The 23,081-nt window shown below is 38.9% G+C and overlaps 3 protein-coding genes across 3 annotated transcripts in view; 1 reads left to right on the top strand and 2 right to left on the bottom strand.

Moving 5' to 3' along the window:
* LOC133521767 (uncharacterized) overlaps nt 1-3,828 on the bottom strand; it is a 56,225-nt gene extending 52,397 nt beyond the window's left edge. Inside the window, exons 1-2 of the mRNA XM_061856836.1 lie at nt 3,350-3,828; nt 1,768-1,870 (exon numbers count right to left, since the gene is read on the bottom strand). Of these exons, the coding sequence (XP_061712820.1) occupies nt 1,768-1,870; nt 3,350-3,529 (283 nt within the window). The 5' untranslated portion in view covers nt 3,530-3,828. The remainder of the gene's footprint in view (nt 1-1,767; nt 1,871-3,349) is intronic.
* A 1,868-nt stretch (nt 3,829-5,696) lies between these two features.
* Nucleotides 5,697-14,457, bottom strand: LOC133522445 (vacuolar protein sorting-associated protein 41 homolog). Its single transcript, XM_061857801.1, has 3 exons — nt 13,522-14,457; nt 11,314-11,441; nt 5,697-10,946 (listed from the first exon to the last, which is right to left on the bottom strand). The coding sequence occupies exons 1-3, from the start codon at nt 13,955-13,957 to the stop codon at nt 8,952-8,954; spliced, it is 2,559 nt and encodes an 852-aa protein (XP_061713785.1). The 5' UTR covers nt 13,958-14,457; the 3' UTR covers nt 5,697-8,951.
* Nucleotides 14,458-15,246: 789 nt separating this feature from the next.
* LOC133522446 (DNA polymerase nu-like) lies at nt 15,247-22,518 on the top strand. Its single transcript, XM_061857802.1, has 12 exons — nt 15,247-17,069; nt 17,152-17,265; nt 17,345-17,474; nt 17,546-17,780; nt 18,117-18,358; nt 18,503-18,633; nt 18,880-18,992; nt 19,418-19,589; nt 20,468-20,625; nt 21,180-21,347; nt 21,626-21,769; nt 22,355-22,518. The coding sequence occupies exons 1-12, from the start codon at nt 15,403-15,405 to the stop codon at nt 22,468-22,470; spliced, it is 3,390 nt and encodes a 1,129-aa protein (XP_061713786.1). The 5' UTR covers nt 15,247-15,402; the 3' UTR covers nt 22,471-22,518.
* The last annotated feature ends 563 nt before the right edge of the window (nt 22,519-23,081 follow it).

The following is a 23,081-nucleotide window of genomic DNA, read 5'->3' as shown; positions in this document are numbered from 1 at the left end:
CTCTTTCGTTAGAACTAGTGCCTGTGCTTAGAACTAGTGTATTTTCGAGAAAAAAACATTACAACGAATAAGTAATGAATAAGTGGGTGTTTTCTATGTAAGTATTTATAAATATTTATATATTATATATATTGTTGTCTAAGTACCCTCAACACAAGCCTTATTGAGCTTACTGTGGGACTTAGTCAATTTGTGTAATAATGTCCTATAATATTTATTTCTTATTATTATTATTTATTAAGTAGTTTTTTTTTCATATACAGATAAATTTTGCGAGTTTCGTTTAAAACTTTAATGTCTGTCAGTAAGTTATAGTGGCAGTGTCGTAGACACATGGGCGTTTTTCACTAAGAAATTACAGAAATATTTTTTTAATGTAGCATCCATAATAATCAAAACCCAGCCCAACCTTGGCATTGACCATGATAACCTTTGACCGCATATTCGCAAGTTATCTTCAACAGCACTTTTATAATTATACTGCGTGTATTTTTGAAATAATTCTGAAAGAAAATTTTAAATTACTACTCTTAGGGCCACCCCACACTAGCGTCTTTTAACACATTCACTGCCAGACAAAAAACGGCGCACTACCCCAGAAATCGGTGGTCTATAGCTGCGTACAAAACAACCCGCCCAGCGGGTTGTCCGGCATCTGAACAAAGTTCACGAGCGCCCACCAGGTGGGTTCCCGGCAGTGAATGTGTTAAGCGTCGGCGTGTAGTCAGCGTTATGGAAAATGGCGTTGCGTCGAGCAGCAGCCATAGAGTTGACTAGACGCCGACGCTCGGGAGATGCTAGCGTGGGATCTCTCTTAACCCCAACAGCATAATTAATTTTTGAAAATTTGATCACTTGTGACAGTTGTGACGTCGCGTCATTAATGAGACGTTTTGAGTTAAAACAAAGTAGTGATACATTGCTTGCTGAATTATTTTTTATGGAAAAAAGTATTGTATTTATGAAACCTATGAAAGTGTGTTCATTAAAGCCTAACTACCCTTGGATTATGTGGTCGTATCAAAAACACATGCTGTATACATTTTTCCTTTTAAACCGGATGTTAAGGAATTCAGAAGCTTTTAACCACTTAATAGGCACTCAGTTGCTTTCCCGATTGCATCTTGAACTTTAAAGGTAGTTTACTGTGGGACTTAGTCAATTCATGTAAGAATAGGCGGGTCCACACAGAGCGAGCGAGCATGTATGTGCGAGGCAATCTCCTTGCACACAAACCGGCCAGTGTAGACGTGCCTCGGCCGAGGCAAGGAAATTGCCTCAAGCGTATGTTCGCTCTGTGTGGACCCGCCTAATGATGTATAAAAAAAAACTCTTCACTTTCCTGATGAGCTTCTTTAAAAAGGTCTACCATTTAATTGAGGCAGTTGGTAAGAAGTTATTATAGCTTGTTAGTAAGCTACAAACTGGTACGAGTAGAAGACTGATGTTTGAGAGCTCATCAAGTTTATTTGTATTATGGAAAAATATAATATATATATAGTTACGTCTGAAAATATCGATACGAAAAAAGTGGCAAAAATATGTATACATGACTTTATTGCCCATAAATTAAGGTAGTGTATACATATTTTAGGCACATTTTTCGTACCGATATTTACAGACGTGACTGTACCAAAATTCAGCAACCTTCTACAGTAGAAATTGTACTAGAAAATATGCTGTGCAAATTCTTTACTAACTGCCTGAGATATGTGATACCCATAATTACCTGCCACAGGTACCCATACCCATAATTAAATTATTTACCGATCCAGCACTCGAGACGGGCGCAGGGCTGGGTCTTGACGACGTCTGGAGGATCCACCCCCACGTTGAGGCACAGCACCAGTGCTACGCAGTGTGTCTTGTACTGGAACATAGCACTTAATTAACTAAAATGCTACTTGTTTTATCAAAAATATAAATTATTTATTGGTCAGAATAAAGAATTTATATTTTCAGTCAAAAGGTCAAATTTTTAAAAGGGTAGAATAGCTTTTCAATCTTAGCGAAATAATAATCCTTTTTTATGTCATTCCAATTCCAAATATTGTCCACTAATTAAATGTTCACTTTGATTTTGATGTTGATCACTTCAGCATAATATATTCTAGGATTATTACAAAGTCAGTTAATTTCAAGGGTGCATTCCTGAGCTTAAATTAAGTAACTTTGTTAAAGAAACCGGTATTCTAATTTACTTCATTTGCATATAGCTTGAAAATGGAGACTGAAACATGTCGCGCGAGGGACTAAAATACGCGAATTAAACCATATAATTAGCTTAGTGATAGTTTGACTCACATCAGTTTAAATTCAACATCATTTATGGTGGTAAGATAATAATATAATAGCCAATTATATTGCTGATTAACACATTCACTGCCAGGAACCCATCTGGTGGGCACTCGTGTACTTTGTTCAGATGCTGGACAACCCGCTGGGCGGATTGTTTTGTACGCAGCTATAGACCACCGGTTTCTGGGTTAGTGCACCGTTTTTTGTCTGGCAGTGAATGTGTTAATGTCAATGTATACATTGATACTGTCAGAGAAATTGTTAAATGTTAAGGGTACCAGGCTACCAGGCAAGGGTGCATTCCTTAGCCTAAGTTAAGCAACTTCCATTTTTGAGATAATCAATAACTTTTAATCTGATAAGGCCCCTATGAGTATGCATTTACCGTAGGGCCCGTTTACATACTGATTAGTGTTTAATACAAGTTTAACATTTGCTACTAAACGTAATAATATCTCAGACGATCAATATGTCACAGCTTTCAACTGTTTGGTTGAGTTAAATGTAATGCCCATTGCTTTTTATAAAATAATAATTTAAAAAAAGTATATATTTTTAAGTTAACTATGCCATTTAGTTTCCTTAAACATACTTACCCATACCCCAAAGTTAAGTTAAAAACATGGTAAAACAATTAATTATTTATTTACAATTCATTTGTAAAAAAAATATGTTATCACTATGACCCTGACAAATGTGTTATGTTAATGACATCCCAAGTTTAGGGCTATTCCCGAATTATCAATGACTCATCTTCACACCAAACTCATCTAATTAAATGACTCAAAACATGGGGTTCGTCCATATCTCCCGAAATTTCCCAATCGAAAATAACCACCAAATTATCTTATTAGCCTCTATTTAAATCGTCTTATTAATATAGAAGATCTAATTTTATTAGAACAGATAAGCAGTGTCAAGTTTATTTATATTTTTTCGCAAATTTGCGATCTTCTGCATGCCCATGTGTGTTTGTTGTCATAGTCATGTGCAACCCCAGATACGCAGTACGCTATTACTCTCGTTTTATCAATAATACCCGGCTTCTTACCTTTTCCTTGACTCTCCATGAGTGCTCCACACGTTCAGCACCCTTTATAGGCTCCAAATGCCTGGGTTTTTCGTAGCTTAGAGGCAAATCCCAGTCGTCAATTTCTGAACTACTCTCGCTATCACCTTGGGCACTGTCCTCCTCATCTTTTACAGCGAGATAAGGAGGCATGTCTGTCATTTTCACACAACACACAGTCACCACACGCACTTATTTTACAACCATTTACAAGAGTAAAAAAACTTGTTTTAGTGTAGTATCAAATCAAGCTTTTCTTGAAAACTAAACGTGAGTGAGGATAGTTGTTTTTTATTCATCCCCCTTTTGCATAGGACTATGATAGAACGCCATTCGGCCACTAAAGCCATCAGTTAAAGAGAAACTGTTCTAATTATTTTTTAGGTAAGCGGTTGAAAATAACAAAAAATAATAAATTTAAAAAAAAATCCAAGGAAACATTTTAAGTTAGTTCACAATAAGCACATGGGCATTCACTAAAATTATATTTTGAGATTTCATGTAAAGAAACGCAAATGTCAGCACCGAATGACAGATGACTCTAAAACTTTATTTGCCGTTGCCAGTACAAAATATTTTAATTTCATAATCTGCTTCTATTGTGTTTGTGAGAATGAGAGGCAAACAGGAACTGGTGTAATATCCCAGAGAAAATGATGAGTATTTGGTGTCCATCCTGCTGCGTTGGGTTTGCTAAGTAATGAAGTTTTCTTGAATTATCGATCAGTTCAATTGGTGCCATATGAAATGGTAGAAATTAAATAAAATGTAACTAGAGTCAGACCCGGACAAGTTAACGATTTTGATAGCCTGGCCTTGACCTAACCTGTAAACGTCAAAATTTCTTAGAAGTTTAAAATAATTTTAAAACTAATACGGGATTAATCGCGGAAAATTACGTTTACAGTACATATGGGGCTACTTTATAGCACTAGTGCGAGAAGTAGCATATTACGTTACTGTGTCGAACATTTAAAGGGCCATATGTACTGTAAAACGTTGTACGATACATGTGCGAATAGGTAATTCGCAACTCGTGTCGATTTAAAACACTCCCTTCGGTCGTGTTTTAATTTATCGCCACTCGTTTCGAATTTCCTATTTTTCGCACTTGTATCGTAATATACTATTATTATATGGCTCACGTTTCGAACGTGACGTTACGTTCGTGGTCACAGGCAGACTGGCGAGGATTTGTATATCTTGCTGCGCGGGTTTTGCGAACTACCCGCACTTGATTATTCACTTGACTTGTACGCTAGGGTTGTCACTTTGCCTAAACACAACACTCACGACATGATATGGTGAGTGTTGTGTGTAGGCAAAGTGACAACCCTAGCGTACAATTAAAATTATGAAAGTCTGTGCGGAAAGAGAAGAGTCGTGGAATGTATGGGGCCCAATACATTCCACGACTCTTCTCTTTCCGAACAGACTCTACATACATACTGCTTTTCACATCACCATATGAGGAGGAAATCATTTTCATGTTCACGTTCATGGAACGAAGTTAAGGAAGTGTCGTGACGGAGAATTCTTACACGTTTTTCTCCCTAGCCCCCATCCGCTAACGCCGTACCGTGCGATAAGGAACTTCGTTCCAAAAAACACAAGAATTTGAACATAACAAGACAGGCCTGCCACTTAGAATGCTATTAGTTCAGTGGTGTCACGCACGAATTAGAGCCAATCGTACAGACTAACGCAACTAGTTGCGACCAATCGCGCGCGTGATGCGAACTCTTCAACCAATCGCGTTGTCGCGTTAGACTGCGTGATTGGCTTGAATTCGTTTGCGTGACTCCGCTGTACTGGCCCCATTCTTATTGCCCGTAAGGCGCGTTTCTAGGTATATTTCAATTCTAGCAATTCTAGGTAGTATTGACTGAGGTAAGGATTGACAGGTACACCTATGCTAGCGCCATCTGTGAAATACTTCAACCGGCCAACCCCATTTTAGGATTTTTCACGGGATAAGTACAACAAAATAAACTAAATATTAGTATGATACAAGTTTAATTGGCATAAGGAAACTAATACAAGCCACTTCATTACAAAAGCACCGACAGATTATTTGTATTCTGTAAGTATTAAGTATATTAATATTATTAATTATGTTATGTATATATATACACAGTCACCTTTAATCAATACTGTACAAATTTAAAACATTTTGACAGGATTGTATTGCCAGTAAACCTAGATAAATACCTAATGCAATGCACATTGCACACGTACTTGAAAACAGGATGGCAGCCAAGGGCGTAGCCAGCCAGTGCACTACAACAGGGGCGGGGGAGGGGTCGGTGGGTGTGTGTGTGTGTGTATCAAGTTGATATCGTCGGAGGACTAGGGGGTGTGTGTGTGGCAGACGCAGCAGAGGGGCATATATTGTATTGGGATTTTTGCAATTGCGGTGCGTTTCCGAGTCGACGTCGAAATGTATAGTTTTCACGAGTAATGCTCTGCTGCCCTGCACTATTCGAAACGAGAGCCTCGCTGCTAGTAAAATAGAAGCGATTAATATAAATATATTGTTTCTATTTTTGCAATATGTTTGACATACGGTCACCTCTGAAAATATAATAACAGACGACAAAGTGCCAAAAATATGTATACACCTTAATTTATGGGCCATAAGGTCGAGTACACATATATTTGGCACTTCGTCTGTATCCATATTTTCAGACGTGACTGTACGATTTATTAAAATACATAAATTGTTTAATGGATATGTCCGTGGTTGCAACAACAATTACTTTTTACGAAGAATAAAAACAAAATAAAAAGTATACTATTCAGTTTCCTTAAATATACTTAGCCATACCGCTTTTAGTCAGAAAATCAATTTTTCGTACAAGCTTTTATCGCTGACTGTACTTTTCTACAGGTAACTAATACTCATCGAGACAGTTCTAACAACCCCAAACACAATTAGGTAGCGTTGTTTCATCACAGAGTTCCTATGCCCACCTTCTGTCTCCATCATCAGATCAGCTTGATGGTACCATGATATTGCATTGTCACCCGACTTACAATACGAAATCGGGAAGTGGGTAAAATTTAGCTTCCAAGATTTGACCCACGTTAACGTCAAAGAGAATTTGAAATAGAGGTGGATTGTCAAAGTAAATGTTGTAGCCACAGCAAATTTACTGCTATCTTTCGACACATGATTAAAACTTTTAGAACTCCATTTGACTTTGATCCTTATTCTTTCACATATGAGTTAAATTTGTTAAATATCAAAAAATAACACTATCTAAGTAGAGCATAGGCCAAAGGTATGGCGGCATCGTTTCTAGCAATGGCGCCATGACCTATGATCTAGTAGATGGCGCCACCTTTTGATATTTAACTTTAACTCAAATCAGTGAAAGAATAAGGATCAAAGTCAAATAGCGTTCTAAAAGTTTTAATCATGTGTTGAAAGATGGCAGTAAATTTACTATGGCCTCAAAGTTTTATTTGACAATTCACCTCTATTTCAAATTCTCTTTGCTAACGTATACCAAAAGGGCAAGTTAAAGAACAGCTTGTAAAAAACACCGTGTAATGTGGATTAGCGTAGGTGTAAGTACATACATTCACATAAACGAGGGGCACAGCCCAAGTTTTAGAAATCGTGGCAATTATTCAAGGCGACCGTACATAGTTTATATACTCGGTCAAGCAAATCTTGTCAGTAGCAAAAGGCGGCAAATTTTAAAAATCGCGGGCTAGCAACACTTGTTTTCGAATAATTCCAAAATCGCGTGTCATCTGTATTTTATCTGTGGAATGTGGATAGTGAATGACAGCCATCATGTTTGTTTACATTCTGAATACGGAAGGTGGAGGTAAGGAAATAAATCTCCATGTACCAAAAAGTGTCATCTAAAAACCTTAAATGGGTGGCGCTACAATACCTAGAATACTTGAATAAAAAAATCAAATCATAGACAACGCACTTCACTCCGTCAATAGCGCCTAGGATCTTAGCTACTCTAGCGCTACTCTAGAGAGATTTGGAACTATTATTTACAGCTGACAGCTGGACACTTTTGCAACAGTTCTATCATAAGAGATGTCACTCCTCTTAATTCCACACTCCATAATTCTGAATCGTTGCTATTTCAAGAGAAATTTCTGCCGTAATATTAAATAAGCTTGTGCATGAACTTAAGCCAAGTCAAAGTGCACACAATATACAATCACGCTCGTTGATCGTAAATATTTGTAAAATTTGAGGTTATGATAGTTACATATTTTGGTTCGATGTACATTGCTGCTTTTCTTAACGCAATACTGCTTTTTGAGTGTTGCTCTACTTCCCTTTGCTGTACATTGCTACTGACATACTTTGCTTGACAGACTATAATTGAGTTCTAGTACAAAATAAACCTAATTTTACATGAAAAAATATGAATACATTTGGAATATGCAGTCCTACCTAGGGTTGAGCTTGAATGACTTGCTGGTAGCCAATAGTGTTCACTCAGTGGGTAATTCCATTTACCATTTTTAGGCAGTTGTCACACCGCCGATACTTAACGAGTTTTTGTTTCGAAAGCACTGAAGAGGTAAGTTCCCGCAGTGTGAACTGAACAGTAAGCGAACAACGAATAATACAAGGTGTAACAAAAATAGTGGGGATCTGTTTAAGGGCATATTCGGTATCGTGTCACAGAATAAATAATAGTATATACTATAATAGTATATATACTAGCACAAAATAAAAAATAAACAGAAGGTCCGTTCCCGCCGTTCTTGAAAATACATACCTTAACTTGCCCGCCGCACTAGGGTTGCTTCTGTATTAATTTCGAATTTTGAAAAGTAGTAGGTAATATAAGTTTACGGACATACTTTTTTTTTATAAAAAGTAATTAAATCTTGCGTATAGCGTTGTTGTAACACGGGCATTACATTTAATTCAACCAAACAATAAAAACCTGTGACATATCAATCGTCCGAGGTAGTACTTACGTTTAGTAGCAAATGTACGTACTCGTACTAAACAGTCATCAATATGTAAACAGGCACATATTTTTTTCTTATACTGTTTCCTAAACAAAACACGATACCGAATATGCCCTTAGACAGATCCCCACTATGTTTGTTACATCCTGTATATATATATATATATATTTCTTGTCCAATCGTTCTGCATGGAATCTAAATCTTCACGTTGATTTCTTGAGCGAGCAAATGTCACTCCGTCGTCGGCGGTGGGACAGACGCCTTATACCAGGGCTAGCACAAGTGACATTTTCACACATGTCGCGCTCGAGATAAACACCCTCATCTGCAGTGTTAGTATTTCTCGCACGCTGTGTGTGTTATGTACTCGAACTGAACGTTTAATACCGAGTATATATTGGGCCAACAGGCTAATCTAAGGAACGCGGCTATAATCCTATAAGTGTTCGACCGAAGCTTCGGTTTCGGCAGCCTTCGGCATTAAAATCACGTATCGGCCGAAATTAGAGCAAAACCGGTTTCAGAAAAAAAACCACTTGCTTCCTCTAACGCATAACCGCGTCCCTTAGCGCTTATTTTGGCCCAATATGTGCAGCGGACATACGGGGGTGTGTCCACTTGTTCAGTGGGCCGCGGCCGCGTCTCCGAGCGGCCTGCCGTCGGCGCTGGCGCTGCACACCGCGCAATGGTCCAGAGATGGCGCCACTTGCCTCAAACACTCTATATGGAACGAGTGCCTGCAGTTAAACACTATCAAATCGGACGCCTTCGACAAATCCCTCGTTATAATCCTCCCTAGACAGCTACTGCACACGAAGTCATCCGTCACTGAAATTCCTTTCTGCTGCCCAAAGATTAATTTCTCATGCAACTCAAAATAGTTTTTTAAAGTTATCGGCTTGCAAGCTTCTTGAACGGACAGCTGTAAGTGGTAATCGCACATCATTTTCACAAGGGAATCCTTTAAATCTTTAATTTCGCACCCGGGCTGAATATTTTCTATTAGCATCCGGGGATCTAAGTAATTCCCTATCCGTTTTAGTAGAAGAGAGACATATTCCGGCTTGTCAACGGTTTGTTTTATCAAGTCCGTCCAAAGTTCTGTGTCGTTATGCTCCTGACAGAAAGTGATCGCTTGATTTATATCGTTCAGTTTTTCTATTATGATCTGAAGGGCTTCCTGCGTTCGGCCTATCCGACCGAGTAGAAAAACCATTTCGGGGTAGAAATTATTGCTTTGACAGATATCTAGTGCTTGTTCTATGGGGTAGTTATCGCTGCTTTTAAGAAATGGAAGTAATTTAGCGCTTGCATATTTAGCGTAAAGCTTCACTAGCTCTCCGTGATATTTCCCGTTCTGTTCTACCTTACTGTATGCGTCGAGGTATTTAAAGAGATACATATCGTGGTTTTCTAATTGTTTCTTAACGACTTCTACGGGTATTTTATCGCGAGAGTTGACAAGAATAGATAGAGTTTTATCACAGTCGAGTATCATTAGTTCTAAAATCTTATTGTGTATGACGTTATACATTTTGTAGGTTGTTATCAGTGTGAACACGTCCTTATGGCGGAGTGTTAAGTATGTGGTTAAAGCTTTATCGTATTTCTTTTGATGGCAATAGAGCAAAGCCAGTGCCTCTAAATATATATTCTTATCGACTTCGGTCGTAAAAATGTGTTCCAGCACAGCATTGACGATTATTCCCGTCTTGTACAGCCCAGGATTCCACTCCTGGACCACCTTAAGGAATCCAGGAGGATCAACTTTGAGATATTCATAAATGATTAACTCATAGAGATGAGAACTGAGAGCCTTCTCAGGGGTTTTAGGGACGTAAGCGCTAACCGCTCTCAGCTGATTGACTTCAGCAAATTTTAAGATTTGTTTTTCCCACAGAGCTTTATCACTTTTGCATATCCTCGCGCATAATATGGCCGCTTCACTGTACAAATGTTTAGACATCAAGTGATCTAAGTACTGCACGCCAACCGTCATTACTGAATTTTTATTCGTTTTTCCTCCGACTTCTTCTAAGACACTCATGGCTTTCTCATACCGGCCATGCTCCGTTAGCCAGTTGACTCTATCATCAATATCATAAGGACTGGCAATCACTATGTCCTTAGGCGACACTATGAAGAATCTATTCTCTTCTATAAGCATGTCTAGATAGTAATCATTGCAGGAGTACTCCTCATAGCCTCTTATGTTCAGACTATCCGTTGAAACTTCGCTGAAGTCACAGTCTTTGTAGTCGGCGACCGCTAAAACCGGTCTTTGCGCTTTCATGGTTTCCGCGTCACATTCTTTAGGTACTCCTAGGAGTACTAATTGATTTTCCAAAGGTCCTAAACCACTGATAAAATAGTCCGTTTGGAAAGTATAGACAGGATCGACGAGGTATTCCGTATCGTCTCTCGTTTGGAGTTCGATTTGACTTCGTTTTCGAATGACGCATATCCTGATGGTGTCCACCCAGCCGATCATGAGGGTCTTGGGTGCGGACCAGAGGAGGTTGCAGCGGTAGTCCTCGATGGAGTCCACGCTGGTCTTCTCCCAGGGTATGAGGCCGAGGGAGCAGCGTGCGACCAGGTCGTAGACTCGAACTCCGACCTGCGAAATGTGGATCAAGTTTATTTTTTGAACAAATTACCATGTCTATGGTGATTCAGATTTCGCTGCCTAAACGTAAAATCTGTCAAAGGTGTGAATCAATAAATTAATTTAAGGTAAAATGTGCAATCATTGACGTACATAAGTGTATGATTTTGTTGCTTACATAGGAAATACTACAACTGCTTCAATATAAATAATCGTAGTCGCAAAGTTCGAAGTCGGTTCGGGAACGTCTTCTCGTACAGTGACAGCTTGGTGTTTGTTTACCTCACTGGCCCACGCCACGAAGCGCTCGCAGAGCACGGTGCAGCGCAGTCGGTTCAGGAACGCCTTCTAGTACAGCGTCAGCTTGGTGTTTGTTTACCTCACTGGCCCACGCCACGAAGCGCTCGTGCCAGGCCACGGCCTGCACGTGCCCCTCGCACTCGCAGAGCACGGTGCTGCGCAGTCGGTTCAGGAACGTCTTCTCGTACAGCGTCAGTTTGGTGTCACCTGAAACACCAAAAAAGAATCTTGGGAATCACAAACTATAATTAATTAACTTTTATTATGTTTTTCTTTGGCTAATGCTCTTTACTTGCTTAAGAACACAATGCAATGGTTTACCGCAAAACACGGAAGTAAAAAGTCGTTAGAACCATCTTTCTTTCGAACCATCGATTCGATTTTTTTACATTTCAATGTCATGGTAGGAACGTGCCGTAAATCGGATTTACTACGATACGATATCGTGCCGTGATTGTCTTGAATCAGTCAATGTACATCATAGATTTCTACTTCACGACGTCGTATAGCGCCCAGACGTCGTATCCTGTTATTGTGTATTGGCTTTCGAACTGCCTCCTATAAAGTGTAGACCTGGGACCTGGTAGTCAGTAGGTAGATATTTATTTTATACATATTTAGTAAGTAAGTAAGTAAGTAAATATTATTTATTGTGCACCATACAGTTAAAAATAGACAGGAAATGAAAAGACACTTAAAAGTTAGGTAACAACAGGCGGTCTTATCGTTAAGAAGCGATCTCTTCCAGACAACCTTTGGGTAGCAGGAAACTATGAACTTACAACATTGAACAGGCAGTGCCCATATACATTAATTCAACAAAATGAAGACCCAAAACAATATTATACATACCTACATACTAATAAAATAAATACATATATACATACATACATTATATATTATACAATCATAAATAAAGGCAAGTTAAGGCAGCGAAAGGTAATGAGTCTTTAAAAGATTTAGTATTGAGTTAATATTTATATTTAAGTTCTGATACATTTAGGTTTAGTTTTTAATTAGTTTTATGTTTAGATATATTTTAGTATGTATTTTCATTAATGATTAAATATATGACCTGTTTACATTATCATTCTCTAACATTGTATAAAATAATTAATTATAATTTATCAGTTCCTTTAATCAGTTTTAGCTAATTAAAATTCCCTATAAACTATATGCTATGGGATAAAACCCCAATCCAGACAGACTAGTGATTGAACCCACCAAATGGACATAGAATGCCCAAAAACTAGCAAAAAAATTGTTGAAGATTTGGCAGAACTCAACTCGTCTGATGAGTTTGTTTTTAAAGTGCGAGTTGAACTTGCACCCCCAAAGTTCCATTCTATTCTATTAAAATGAATGAAAACAAAAAATAGTCACAATAACGAGGGAGTCTGTTTCTACACAGCAAACCAGTGTCTTGAGGGAAGAGCTGTTCTAAATCCTCCCTCAGTGAAGCAGTACAACTGACTCGAAGCTATGTCAGCTAATGTGGAACACATACGGGCTGAAACAATGCCACTAACAGAGCACACAGCTCACACGCAACTAGCTTACAAGGCTAAGCATTCTCTAAGCTACCAAAAAGCATCACAATTAAAGAAAAAAACAAATACAAATGAAAATATTATTCCCACTAACAATTTTTAATTAAAATGCAATCTAATTGAGTGCCCACAATTATAGACTACCTCACACCTGCCAAAGGTCAGTGGTAGCCTATTGACACTTAGTGTGAAATGGCTATCACTGACAAATAGAACAAATGATGTTCAATGAAGTATTCTAATTAACATACGGCTGTATAGCATTAGCCAATGTAAGGGAACAAATTTGATAGATAGATAGATAGATAAATCATTTATTTGGCAGCTGCAAAAACACACAATATAAAGTTTAAATCATCATAAAGAACACAAATTATTACAGGAACAAAATAAAAATAGCACAAAAGAAAATTGAGACAACGAAATAGGCATAATTAATAAACAATAAAATAAAATAAAAGTATCTACCTACATACTGTGTGCGTTGCAGCAGGACAAAAGGGTCACGGCTCAGTGATACTCTTCACTCTTTCGAGTAAAGCACTGGTTTTCTGCCGGAACCCAGGTCACAGCAGATGTATAAAATGAGGGTATGTGTGTGTTACATGTTTATAATATATAAGTCGTATGTGATAATAATTTTGTTAATTAAAATTTAAAAAATGGCCAAAAAAGTCCATACAAGGCCTGTTGTGGGTTTAACCTTAAATTACTTTTGCGTCATTTCAAAAATTTACCCGTGAGAAACCTCCTGCCAGACCCCGACTTGAAATAATAAGGATCCAAAGCCACAGACTTGACCACCCGCCCGAGGTTCAAGTTGTGCGCATTGTCGTCCGTGTACAGCCCGTACACCAGCACCTTGCCGTCGTCCGAGCAGCTCGCGATGTAGTCCCCGTTCAAGTCCACTGAAATCCTGTTGACAGCTATCGCATGAGCTTGCAATTCCTTGTCTTTACCATCTTGAGATAATGGCACAGTGTTCCCTTCATGGTCCAACAAGTGAATCACACCCCACTGAGTCCCTAAACATATAAATTTCGTATGCACACAAATACAGCTCACTGCGTCTTTCAACAGAATGTTTTGTACATCGTTGCCCATCCGATCGTACTTCAGTTTTGGCTCCTCGTCAGGAGGCAAGCTGTCGCAGCTATCTATATTCAACGCCATTTTTATGATTTATGCGCACTGTGGGTTCGTAATATTACATGTTGATAGCTATTTTTAGGCGGAAAACAATTAATTATTTAGTTTTTTTCCTCATTAGCTACGCTCCGATTACAATTCTTTGTTTTGACATTGACAGATAAGATGACAATTGAGTTATATTTGGGTCCTAATTGATCATTGTTACAGCTTGGTTACAGCTGACTTATTTAATAATCTCTTAATACAATGCGGACTATAAATTGAAAAAAAAAAATATCCGCGGGAAAGTTGAACAAATTGAACTCGGAACTTTTAATGTGAATGCGGTGCTTAATTGTTTATTATTCATACTACGTTTTACTATTTTTAAAGCACTATTAAAGGAATAAAACAACATGAACCATCAAAATCTTCAAATTAACCCCAATTGTTACAAGAAACATTTATCACTTTTTGGGCGCAGTGTTTTAGATACTTTGATAAAACATTGGCGGACAGGTACAAAACAAAATAGAAGAGAATATAGTAGGTACGTATTAAATATGGTTTTCATTATTCGTACACGCGTTGTCTTGTGTTTATATTCGATAATAGGTAAACACGTGATATTTATTTATTTATTTACAATAACAATATATTTAATAGGAAGCGTTGAAACTCTAGGTCCATCCATGGGGTCCCAGCGCGCACAAGTTTTTTGGAGAAATCGCGAAACGTCTAGTTGACGTAACTGGTGACCGAAGAGCTGGCGGCTTTCTCGCACAACGTATCAGTATTGCGATACAACGAGGAAATGCCGCCAGCATCCTTGGTACAATGCCTCAAGGGCCTATTTTAAACACGTGATTAATATCATCCGTTAAGTATAATCCTACTTGTAGCTAGAGCATGGATGGATTTGAGAAGTGGAGCCACCAGGATTTATGATGTTCATTTTGGGAGGGAGGGAGTGAGGGCTCCTCTCAACTTTGTCTTTTTGGTATCGTTTTCGTATAAATCGGGGATGCCGAATTCATTTATGGTATCGTATTAAAACCTATCCGAATTAAAAAAATATAAAGAATGAAAAAATAAAACATTAAGGCTTAAACCGCTGAACCAATTTAGGTAAAAAAATATATAATTTGATATAGATATAGTCTGAGTCCCAGGGAAGACCTTACCATTGTTTTTATCCCAAAGAATACCTTTTAAGTAAAAGTAAGTCGCCGACGCTGATACAATTTGCATTTTGCACACCGAAGCAACTTTGCAAACCGAAGTTCGAAAATTGCGGGTATTTTCCCTGTAACTCTAATTACGCCTTAATTGGAGTAAAAGTGAAAGATGCTCGCAATTTGTGAACTTCGGTGTTCGCGGTAGACCGTCTGACATCCCAACATGCTTCGGTCTTCAAGGCAACAGAATGCTTGTTCAGATATTATTGATTGAGCGCCTTCGTCGCGCCGTTTCTATAAGTATATCTGATGGCGACTATATTTAACTTAGGTACTTATTTTAGAGACTTTCACGGGAATCCTCGCTCTTATCCGTCGATACCGTCGGTGCCAACCAGTCCAGGACCTGAAAGTAATGGATTTCATGAAAATAGAGATATTTACCGGACCTCAGACAAACTTAATGCAAATATTTATCTCAAAACACATGCACCGCCTGGCCAAAGTCATTTGCCTTCTTCTACACGTCTAGGTTCTGATACTGACTATGGAAAAGAAATCATCCAGGAATCATACTACAATGATGACCACATTGCTGTACCCCTAGTCATACCGTCTGAGCAATCATCGTTTGTAAACAAAAGTGACAGCGAAAAAGGTTTTGCAAATAGTAATTCCGTTATACAAAACCATGGTGTACAAAATGATAAATGGCAAACCCTTAGTAATGATTTTCCTGAAGTACCCAGGAAGCAAGTGTTAGGTGATGTTATTAAATGGGCATTACCGAATGAAGCAGTTCTAACATCTGATGGCTTAGCAAAGACTGTTGATATACCTAATACGAATGAAGAAGAAATATTAACTGCAAATGATATGATAATCACTCCAGCAATTAATTTTGATGATATTAATAAGAAATTGCTTTCGAATAAGAAATACATTGACCCTAATATGCCGGCGAAGACGTTTTTGCAGTTATTAAATAAAGAGGCTGATGGTACAAATGATCCAATCGTAAGTGTAACAAGCAGAAAAGAGAGTGTTGAAAAAAATGTAGATTGGGACGACATGTTTGATACAGAGCTATTTGAAAATATAAAAGACCCCATGCCGATAAAAACAAGGTTAGAAGATGGTACGCATAATAACTTTAAGATTGAATTTCCTAAAGATAAAAAGAAACAGCAAAGAAAATTTAATAACAAAGTTACTAAACGTAAAACGGAAACAATAGCTAATGGCACTTTATCAAAAACTGTTAAAAATATACTATCCAAGGAGAGTATTACAGAGAAAACAATAAAGAAAGTCAATAGTACAAAAGCAGTTAAGAATTGGCTTGATGATATCGATCCAAATCTAAAAAACGAAATTGGCCAATATGGGGCCAGTGATATGACTGTGCCAAAAACAACCAAAGCCCATGTAATGAATGTCGACAAAAGTCCCTACGATGATGAAAGTAGTACAGTTACTAAGACTACAGTTATTGAAACTTCTAAACAACCTGAAGAAACTGTCAAAACATCAGAATCTCTAATAAGAGCACTAAACCAAATCGAGGAACTAAATAGAAACTTTGCAATGGAAATAAATGGACCTAAATTTCCAATACTTGACGTATCAGAAGCTGCCAAAAATTCATTAGATAAGGTAATCGACAAGAAACCGAAAACAAAGAATAAGAAAGTAGTGCAATCGAGACTGGCTGAAAAGGATGGTAAAATGAAATTCGGGCCACCAGTTAAAGTGCAAAAAGAAAGCAAGACGGAGGAGACAAGGGATGATCAAGCAAAAAACAAAGAGGCTGTGAAAGATAAAAAAGAGAAATCAAAATTTGTCCCCCCTATTAAATCACAGATTCCAGTAAAAAACTTAACATTTGACGTGACGACGATAGATGAAAGTAATTTACATTTCTTTTATGATGTCTTAAAGTCAGAAGATAATATTGTTATGATTTTAATTTACAAGTAAGTACAAGTACGTTACGAGTAATATCTGACTTTCTAAATGGTGTACCTTTTTGTTTTTAATTCGTTAAAATATTTTCAGAAATGGATTTTGTCAACTCAACAATCATCACACAGAAGATGGTTGCATCATTGAAGGCATCATGATTCAATGGCAGGAGAAATTCTTCTATTTCAAAGATAATGAACGACACAGGTAAAACTGATACCTTACAAGCCTTGGTAAATTTTTATTAAGCTAATATGTTTGACTAGATTTCATTTTCTTCTTTCAGCGATCTGTTGAAGCAATTGCTAAAAAAGTGCCAAGTAATATGCTATAATGCCAAGCCAATGCTTATATATTTGATTTCAAAATATGGTGTAGAGCTAAAGCAAGAAGCGTTCAACTTGTGCGATGCCAAGGTAACAGGAATAATTTGTCTTGTCAAGGAAAATTAATACTTACACCTAAAACTTAATGTGCTGTTTTACAGATAGGAGGCAGTCTCATAGACCCGGACAATCCTCCAGAAAATTTTGAGGAGCTACAAAAGCTGCTAGGTTTCACACCAGAATTCACTATAGCCACAGAGTGCGTATTGCAAAAGGCTGCCTGGTACATAACTCTCCTTAGAGAATGCTTCGACAATCTGAAATCTTTGTTAACAGAAAATTGCGTTTGGAACGTTTTTATCGGAATTGAGATGCCTCTCTTACCCGTCATTGCAGGTGATTTCTAAATTGTTTTGCACTTTTATATGTATAATTGTGATATGTTTGCAAGTCGATGGACGGCTGTGTATCAGATGTGTCTGCGGTATTGCGAGGTGATGGACGAAAGTTGATTGTGATCTGTTTTTCCTAGTATGTAATCCTATTATATAAATGAATTGTACATTGCTTTGGTCTCGACTGTAATGCTGTATATTATTACGTTTCAAAATAAATAAAAATAATACATATATTTACTGTAAGTGGTGTAAAATACCTTTTTAAGTGTGGTGTTCCTCAGGGTAGAATTCTAGAACCCTTCTCTATTTATGTAGACCCTTTTACCTCAAATAGGAATGGAACATCGTGGAGTAAGCGTAGATCTAGAAAAACTTAAGTCAATGGAGGACATTCTTTTAACAAAAATGAAGTTAGTAGAGCAAGAGTGCTACAGAGCAGCAGGGAAAACGTTTCAGATAAATTCGACTTTGCAAGTGCGTACGATTCTGTATGACGAGCTGCAGTTGGATACGAAGAATAACTTGAAGATTAAAGAGACGATTGCCAAAGGAGCTAAATCTACTTCTGAAACTATGGTGAGTTACACCGTGCAGGTTGGTGCAAATTCACCGTTATTTATGAAAATTATATTCACCCGGCCTCCGCCAATTATTATCGTTTTGACGTTTTCTTTAGTATACGACACTTATTCAAATTTATATATCTCTATCCCCTTTTAGCTACGTGGGCTAGTCTCAGTACATCCGTTACCACGATTTATCCTGGAATACCGTCATCTGCATAAGGCGCATGCGACTTTTCTTACTGGCATAGCCCAGCACGTGAAGGAAGGCTCTGTCAAACCCACTTGGTAAGTCTAAGGAGTTAATATTACGTGATATCAAGGTGGTATCAGATGTGGCATCTTGTCAACTTTTGGATAGGTTAAGGTTTTCTGGTTAAGGTCTACCGTCTTAGAAATCCTTCTTCTCCTCAAATAGCTCAGAAAGTATTTGTTATTGAAAATATTAATTTCTCCCATCTCTTATCGGTAGAAGTTTTTAGCTTGTTGGTTGGCTAGACATATGCTCAACTTATTACCTATGGGTGTTGGCAGGGTGCAGATGGCAGCTGCAACTGGTCGCATTGCCTCAAACAACCCAAATCTGCAAGCCATTCCCAAAGCACCGTTCAGCCTCGTCGTTTTTCCTCAAAATTCTGCTGATCGGGGTAAGCCACCAACATATTCCTTTATTGATCATTTTCAATTTTTCTTGCGTAAATACTACCACTAATCCATTATCATTTCACCTTTATTAATTATTTAGTCTCAGTAAAATGCATAACTCTATGTCCAAAGGATTTGGTATTGTTACCCAAACCTACATAGTGGGTATTTGGGTCCTCTGCCTAACAGTGGCGGCGCGTCACAAATATTCGTAGGGAACCCGGTCCTAATTTTGCTTTCCTTTTGTCCATGAACCGATCGTGAAAGTACTTAACGGGCTGAAATTAGACAAGCCGATGGGAATCGAGTTCTTTGAACGATCCGCCACTGCTGCCTAAGTAAATAATTGCTACTAAGTAATTTCTCCTCTAGATTCTAGATTTCAAATAGGTACAAATCGTAGATAATTCTCAGTTTTTTCCCCAAGAGCCGACCCTAAACTTCCGCTCCGTGTACACCGCTCGGCCCTCACACTGCTTCATAGCCGCCGACTTCAAGCACATCGAATGCCGCGTGTTTGCTCACGCCGCTGACGATGCCACTTTACAAGATGCATTAAGAAGTGGCCAAGACTTGTTCAGAGTGCTTGCTGCTAAGTGGTAAGTTTTTCAAACCAATATTCGGGAACGCTGCACAGTAAAGCAAGCTTCTCACGCTGCTGACGAAGCCACGTTACAAGCCGCTTTGAGCACTGGGTTGGAGTTTATTACAGGTATCTACAGAGTGGATTAAAATCTAGATATCTAGATTTAAAATCCAGATCAGTACAAGAATCTTATCTTTTTCTAAGAATAGACTCTAAAATTCCGCTCACCCACGCTGCTGCTGACGCTATATTAGAGGACACTTTGAGAAGTGGCCACAACCTGTTCCAAGTGCTTGCTGGCCAACTTGTCAAGTGACTAGTGCTGCAGGAACGCGTGAATTTGTTTTTCTATCAAGATTATCACGCTGCAAGTGGTATGACGATTCACATTACAGATCGTAATCAAAGCGGATCTTGTCTTCCACCACTATAGAGTGCCATTTTTCTCTGTTTCGAGATCCTTCTCGACCTGAGGGTTTACCGCGAACACTACTGGTCGCTAATAGTGGGTATCTTTCTCGATCACTCTAATTACGACTTAAATGAAGTAAAAGAGAAAGATTCACACAATTCGCGGTAGGCTCCCTCCAACGGCACCAGCTAGTTTCTAAGCATATATTCTCAACCATTCTCTTCACGTGACCTAACCACCGCAGCCCAACATGAGTCTCACTGATTTTGTGTCCCCAGTAACGTTAGGTTCATCCACAAGAATTTCTATCTTAACATTGATGGTCGATTGCACCGAACAGTCTGACACCGTTAAAGCGTTCGCTAAAGTTTACTGTATGGCAAGTTTAATTTTACTGCTGAGTGACGTTGATCGGTCCGTTAATTGTGGTTGTTGCAACTTGCCCTTAGACCATTGTAACATCACGTTTCCCGTCCCAGGTTGAACAAACCCGTAGACGAAGTATCGTCGGAAGACCGAGAGCGCACGAAGCGCATAGTCTACGCCAGCCTGTACGGTGCCGGGGCGCGGAAGCTCACGGAAATACTGCACAACATAGGCTATGAGCAGGCCTTGGGCGTCATGTCCAGTTTTAATCGTGAGTGAATTCCTGAATCTCGTGTGCTAAAGTGCATGCATGTGCTAGACTGCCAAATGAACAATACCTAAGGATTTTTGAGTGGCGAGTGGCCTACAACCCCATTCAAATGCCAATAAAACTTTGCCACTTAGATCCTCGGCGGAGAATCAGTGCTGTATGCAATTTATTCTGTTTTGGGCGCACTGCGTATTACTCCCGCACCCCGCATCCTCCCTCACCAATCAGATAATAAATATCCGATGTGGCTCACATTTTTTATTGCAAGAAATGAAAAGTGCTAATTGAGGAAAGCGCCTTAGGGAACTATTGCAGCATCATCATATCAGCCCAAAAGAAATCCACTGTTGGACATAGGCCTCTCCAAGGATCTCTACAACTACTTCTTGGGCTGCCCTCATCCATCCATCATAACCAGATCGACGGACCATCTTGTCCTTTCTTAAGACAAAGGTTTTCAACCAGTGTCTGGCATAGAAATATAAATTCATATTGTAATTTTTAATTATGAAATAAACGCATCAAAATAAGAATCATGCATTACCTCTTATAAGGTACGTTCCCCGCTCTAAAGTCTTTCGGCCGCGCGGTAGTCGCAAAAGCAGCGAGCGGCGCGCTCCGCTCTCTCTGTGGACGCGCGCGTCGGTTCCCGCACATAGCCAGCGCTGACCCGACGTTGCGAGCTCAGGCGGAGCGGCAGGCGGTTAACTTCATCGTGCAAGGTAACAATAATAAGCAATGTTGGCAATTCCAACAGAACTTGATATTTCATACATATACTACATTCATTCATTTAGTCACTCACTTACCTGGACTCTGCTTGAACAAGTGGACGACGACGTCGCTATTATTCTAAGATAACTTCTATATCCAATTTAAATGACCTATCTGAGTAGATACCTATAATTTTAGAACTCATTGCATCCTCAAAACCTGACTTTTGCATTCTTCATTGGTGAGACATAATTAAACGGCTAACGATTCCCGTTCACACTATTAGGATCAGCAGCGGACTTATGCAAAAAAGCGATGGTCGCTGTTCAACGCCGCCTTGAAAGCACGCAAGTGAACTGTCGCCTGGTTCTGCAGATACACGACGAGCTAGTGTGGGAGGTCGCAGACGATCACGTGGATAAAGCTGCTGGTAAAATAGCCATTGCTCTGTCCTACTTAATACTGATATATGTGTCACTTAAAGAGGTGGTTCAGTGGGTAATTTCTATCTAAGGAAATCACAAAGGGACCAATTTCAAAGGAGATACTTGATAATCTTGGACCATTGTTGATCACCAAGCTCTGGTGGGTAACAACAATACGTCATAGAACTTGAATCGAATCATCTAATGATAAGCAATTACCGTCACCCATGGACACCCACAAAATCAGAAGGGTCTAGAAGTAAGCATAAATTAAAGCGAGAGTAAAGAAAGTTCCATAAGACCAATAAGACCAAGTAAGACTATCTCGCTGGTCCCGTCTTCCCTACGCCTTTTCAGCTCTATATTATTGCATCCCTTTTATTTTAACGAACAAAGATGGTACTGATTAGGACTTAATCGCATAAAATTATTTTTTAAGTTTTTTACCTCCGACCTTTCGAAAATGGCCCCGTGGTCTCGGACTAGACTGGCTAAAGTTGACATCAACATCTTCATCATGTGTGGTCCAACCGGCCCTTGGTGTCGTCTATTTTTTTTTCATACTAACAACAAACCTTCTGAATCTACAGAAATAATCAAGTATGCCATGGAAAATGTAGGCCGGGACTCCGGTATGAACACGATATTGCCTATCGAGCTGACGCGTGGACGTAACTGGGGCGAGATGCGAAGTTTTGAAGACTAGAAAATAAAATTGTTATTTTATGATAAATAAATAATAATTACCTTAAAATCAATTTGTATTTTATTGAAACTTAGTTATTCACGTGGAGGAAAGGAATCTCTGACGGGTGAATGGAGGAAAGGCATATCAAAAGGTAATGTGGACTGTGTGGCTCTGGACTGGAGAGCTGTACAAACCTCGCCCGGCCACCTGCGCTTGTCGAATAACAATTTTGTCGTAGGGGTGCTGACCCGATCTGCTAGCATGAGTTGCGTTCTCGCGCGCGACTCTATACATCTTGCGCGACTTCAAGTATGGACTCGCGAGAACGCAACTCATGCTAGACGGGCCGCAGTGGCCAGTGCCGGACTAAGATATTTTGATGCCCTAAGCATTTCTATGGTCATCAAGATTATATTGATTTTTTCTTGATAAATTGAGTGACGTTCATTGCTGCATTACTGCTGAAACTAGAATTTTCAGTCCGTCACATCATTTTATCACGGAAATTGATAGTGCTGCAGCAGTAACGTTGGAACAGTAATGCTGCTGCAGTCGCCATCCGAATGTCACCTTTATCAAAGCAGGCCTAAACGAAATGACAGAATTTACCTCGACGATCAAACGAATTT

This window comes from Cydia pomonella, chromosome 10 (genome assembly GCF_033807575.1).
Source record: "Cydia pomonella isolate Wapato2018A chromosome 10, ilCydPomo1, whole genome shotgun sequence".
Lineage (NCBI taxonomy): Eukaryota > Metazoa > Arthropoda > Insecta > Lepidoptera > Tortricidae > Cydia > Cydia pomonella.
Note: the sequence above shows the minus strand (reverse complement) of the source record. Positions and strands in the feature narration are given on the sequence as shown.

Coding starts and splice junctions, on each gene's coding strand:
- LOC133522445 (XM_061857801.1), bottom strand. CDS start 13,957: ATGGCGTTGAATATAGATAGCTGCGACAGCTTGCCTCCTGACGAGGAG. Junction 11,442..13,521: donor TGGCAGGAGGTTTCTCACGG/GTAAATTTTTGA, acceptor TTGGTGTTTCAG/GTGACACCAAACTGACGCTG. Junction 10,947..11,313: donor TCGTGGCGTGGGCCAGTGAG/GTAAACAAACAC, acceptor CACATTTCGCAG/GTCGGAGTTCGAGTCTACGA.
- LOC133522446 (XM_061857802.1), top strand. CDS start 15,403: ATGGCGACTATATTTAACTTAGGTACTTATTTTAGAGACTTTCACGGG. Junction 17,070..17,151: donor GTTATGATTTTAATTTACAA/GTAAGTACAAGT, acceptor AAATATTTTCAG/AAATGGATTTTGTCAACTCA. Junction 18,634..18,879: donor GGCTCTGTCAAACCCACTTG/GTAAGTCTAAGG, acceptor GGGTGTTGGCAG/GGTGCAGATGGCAGCTGCAA.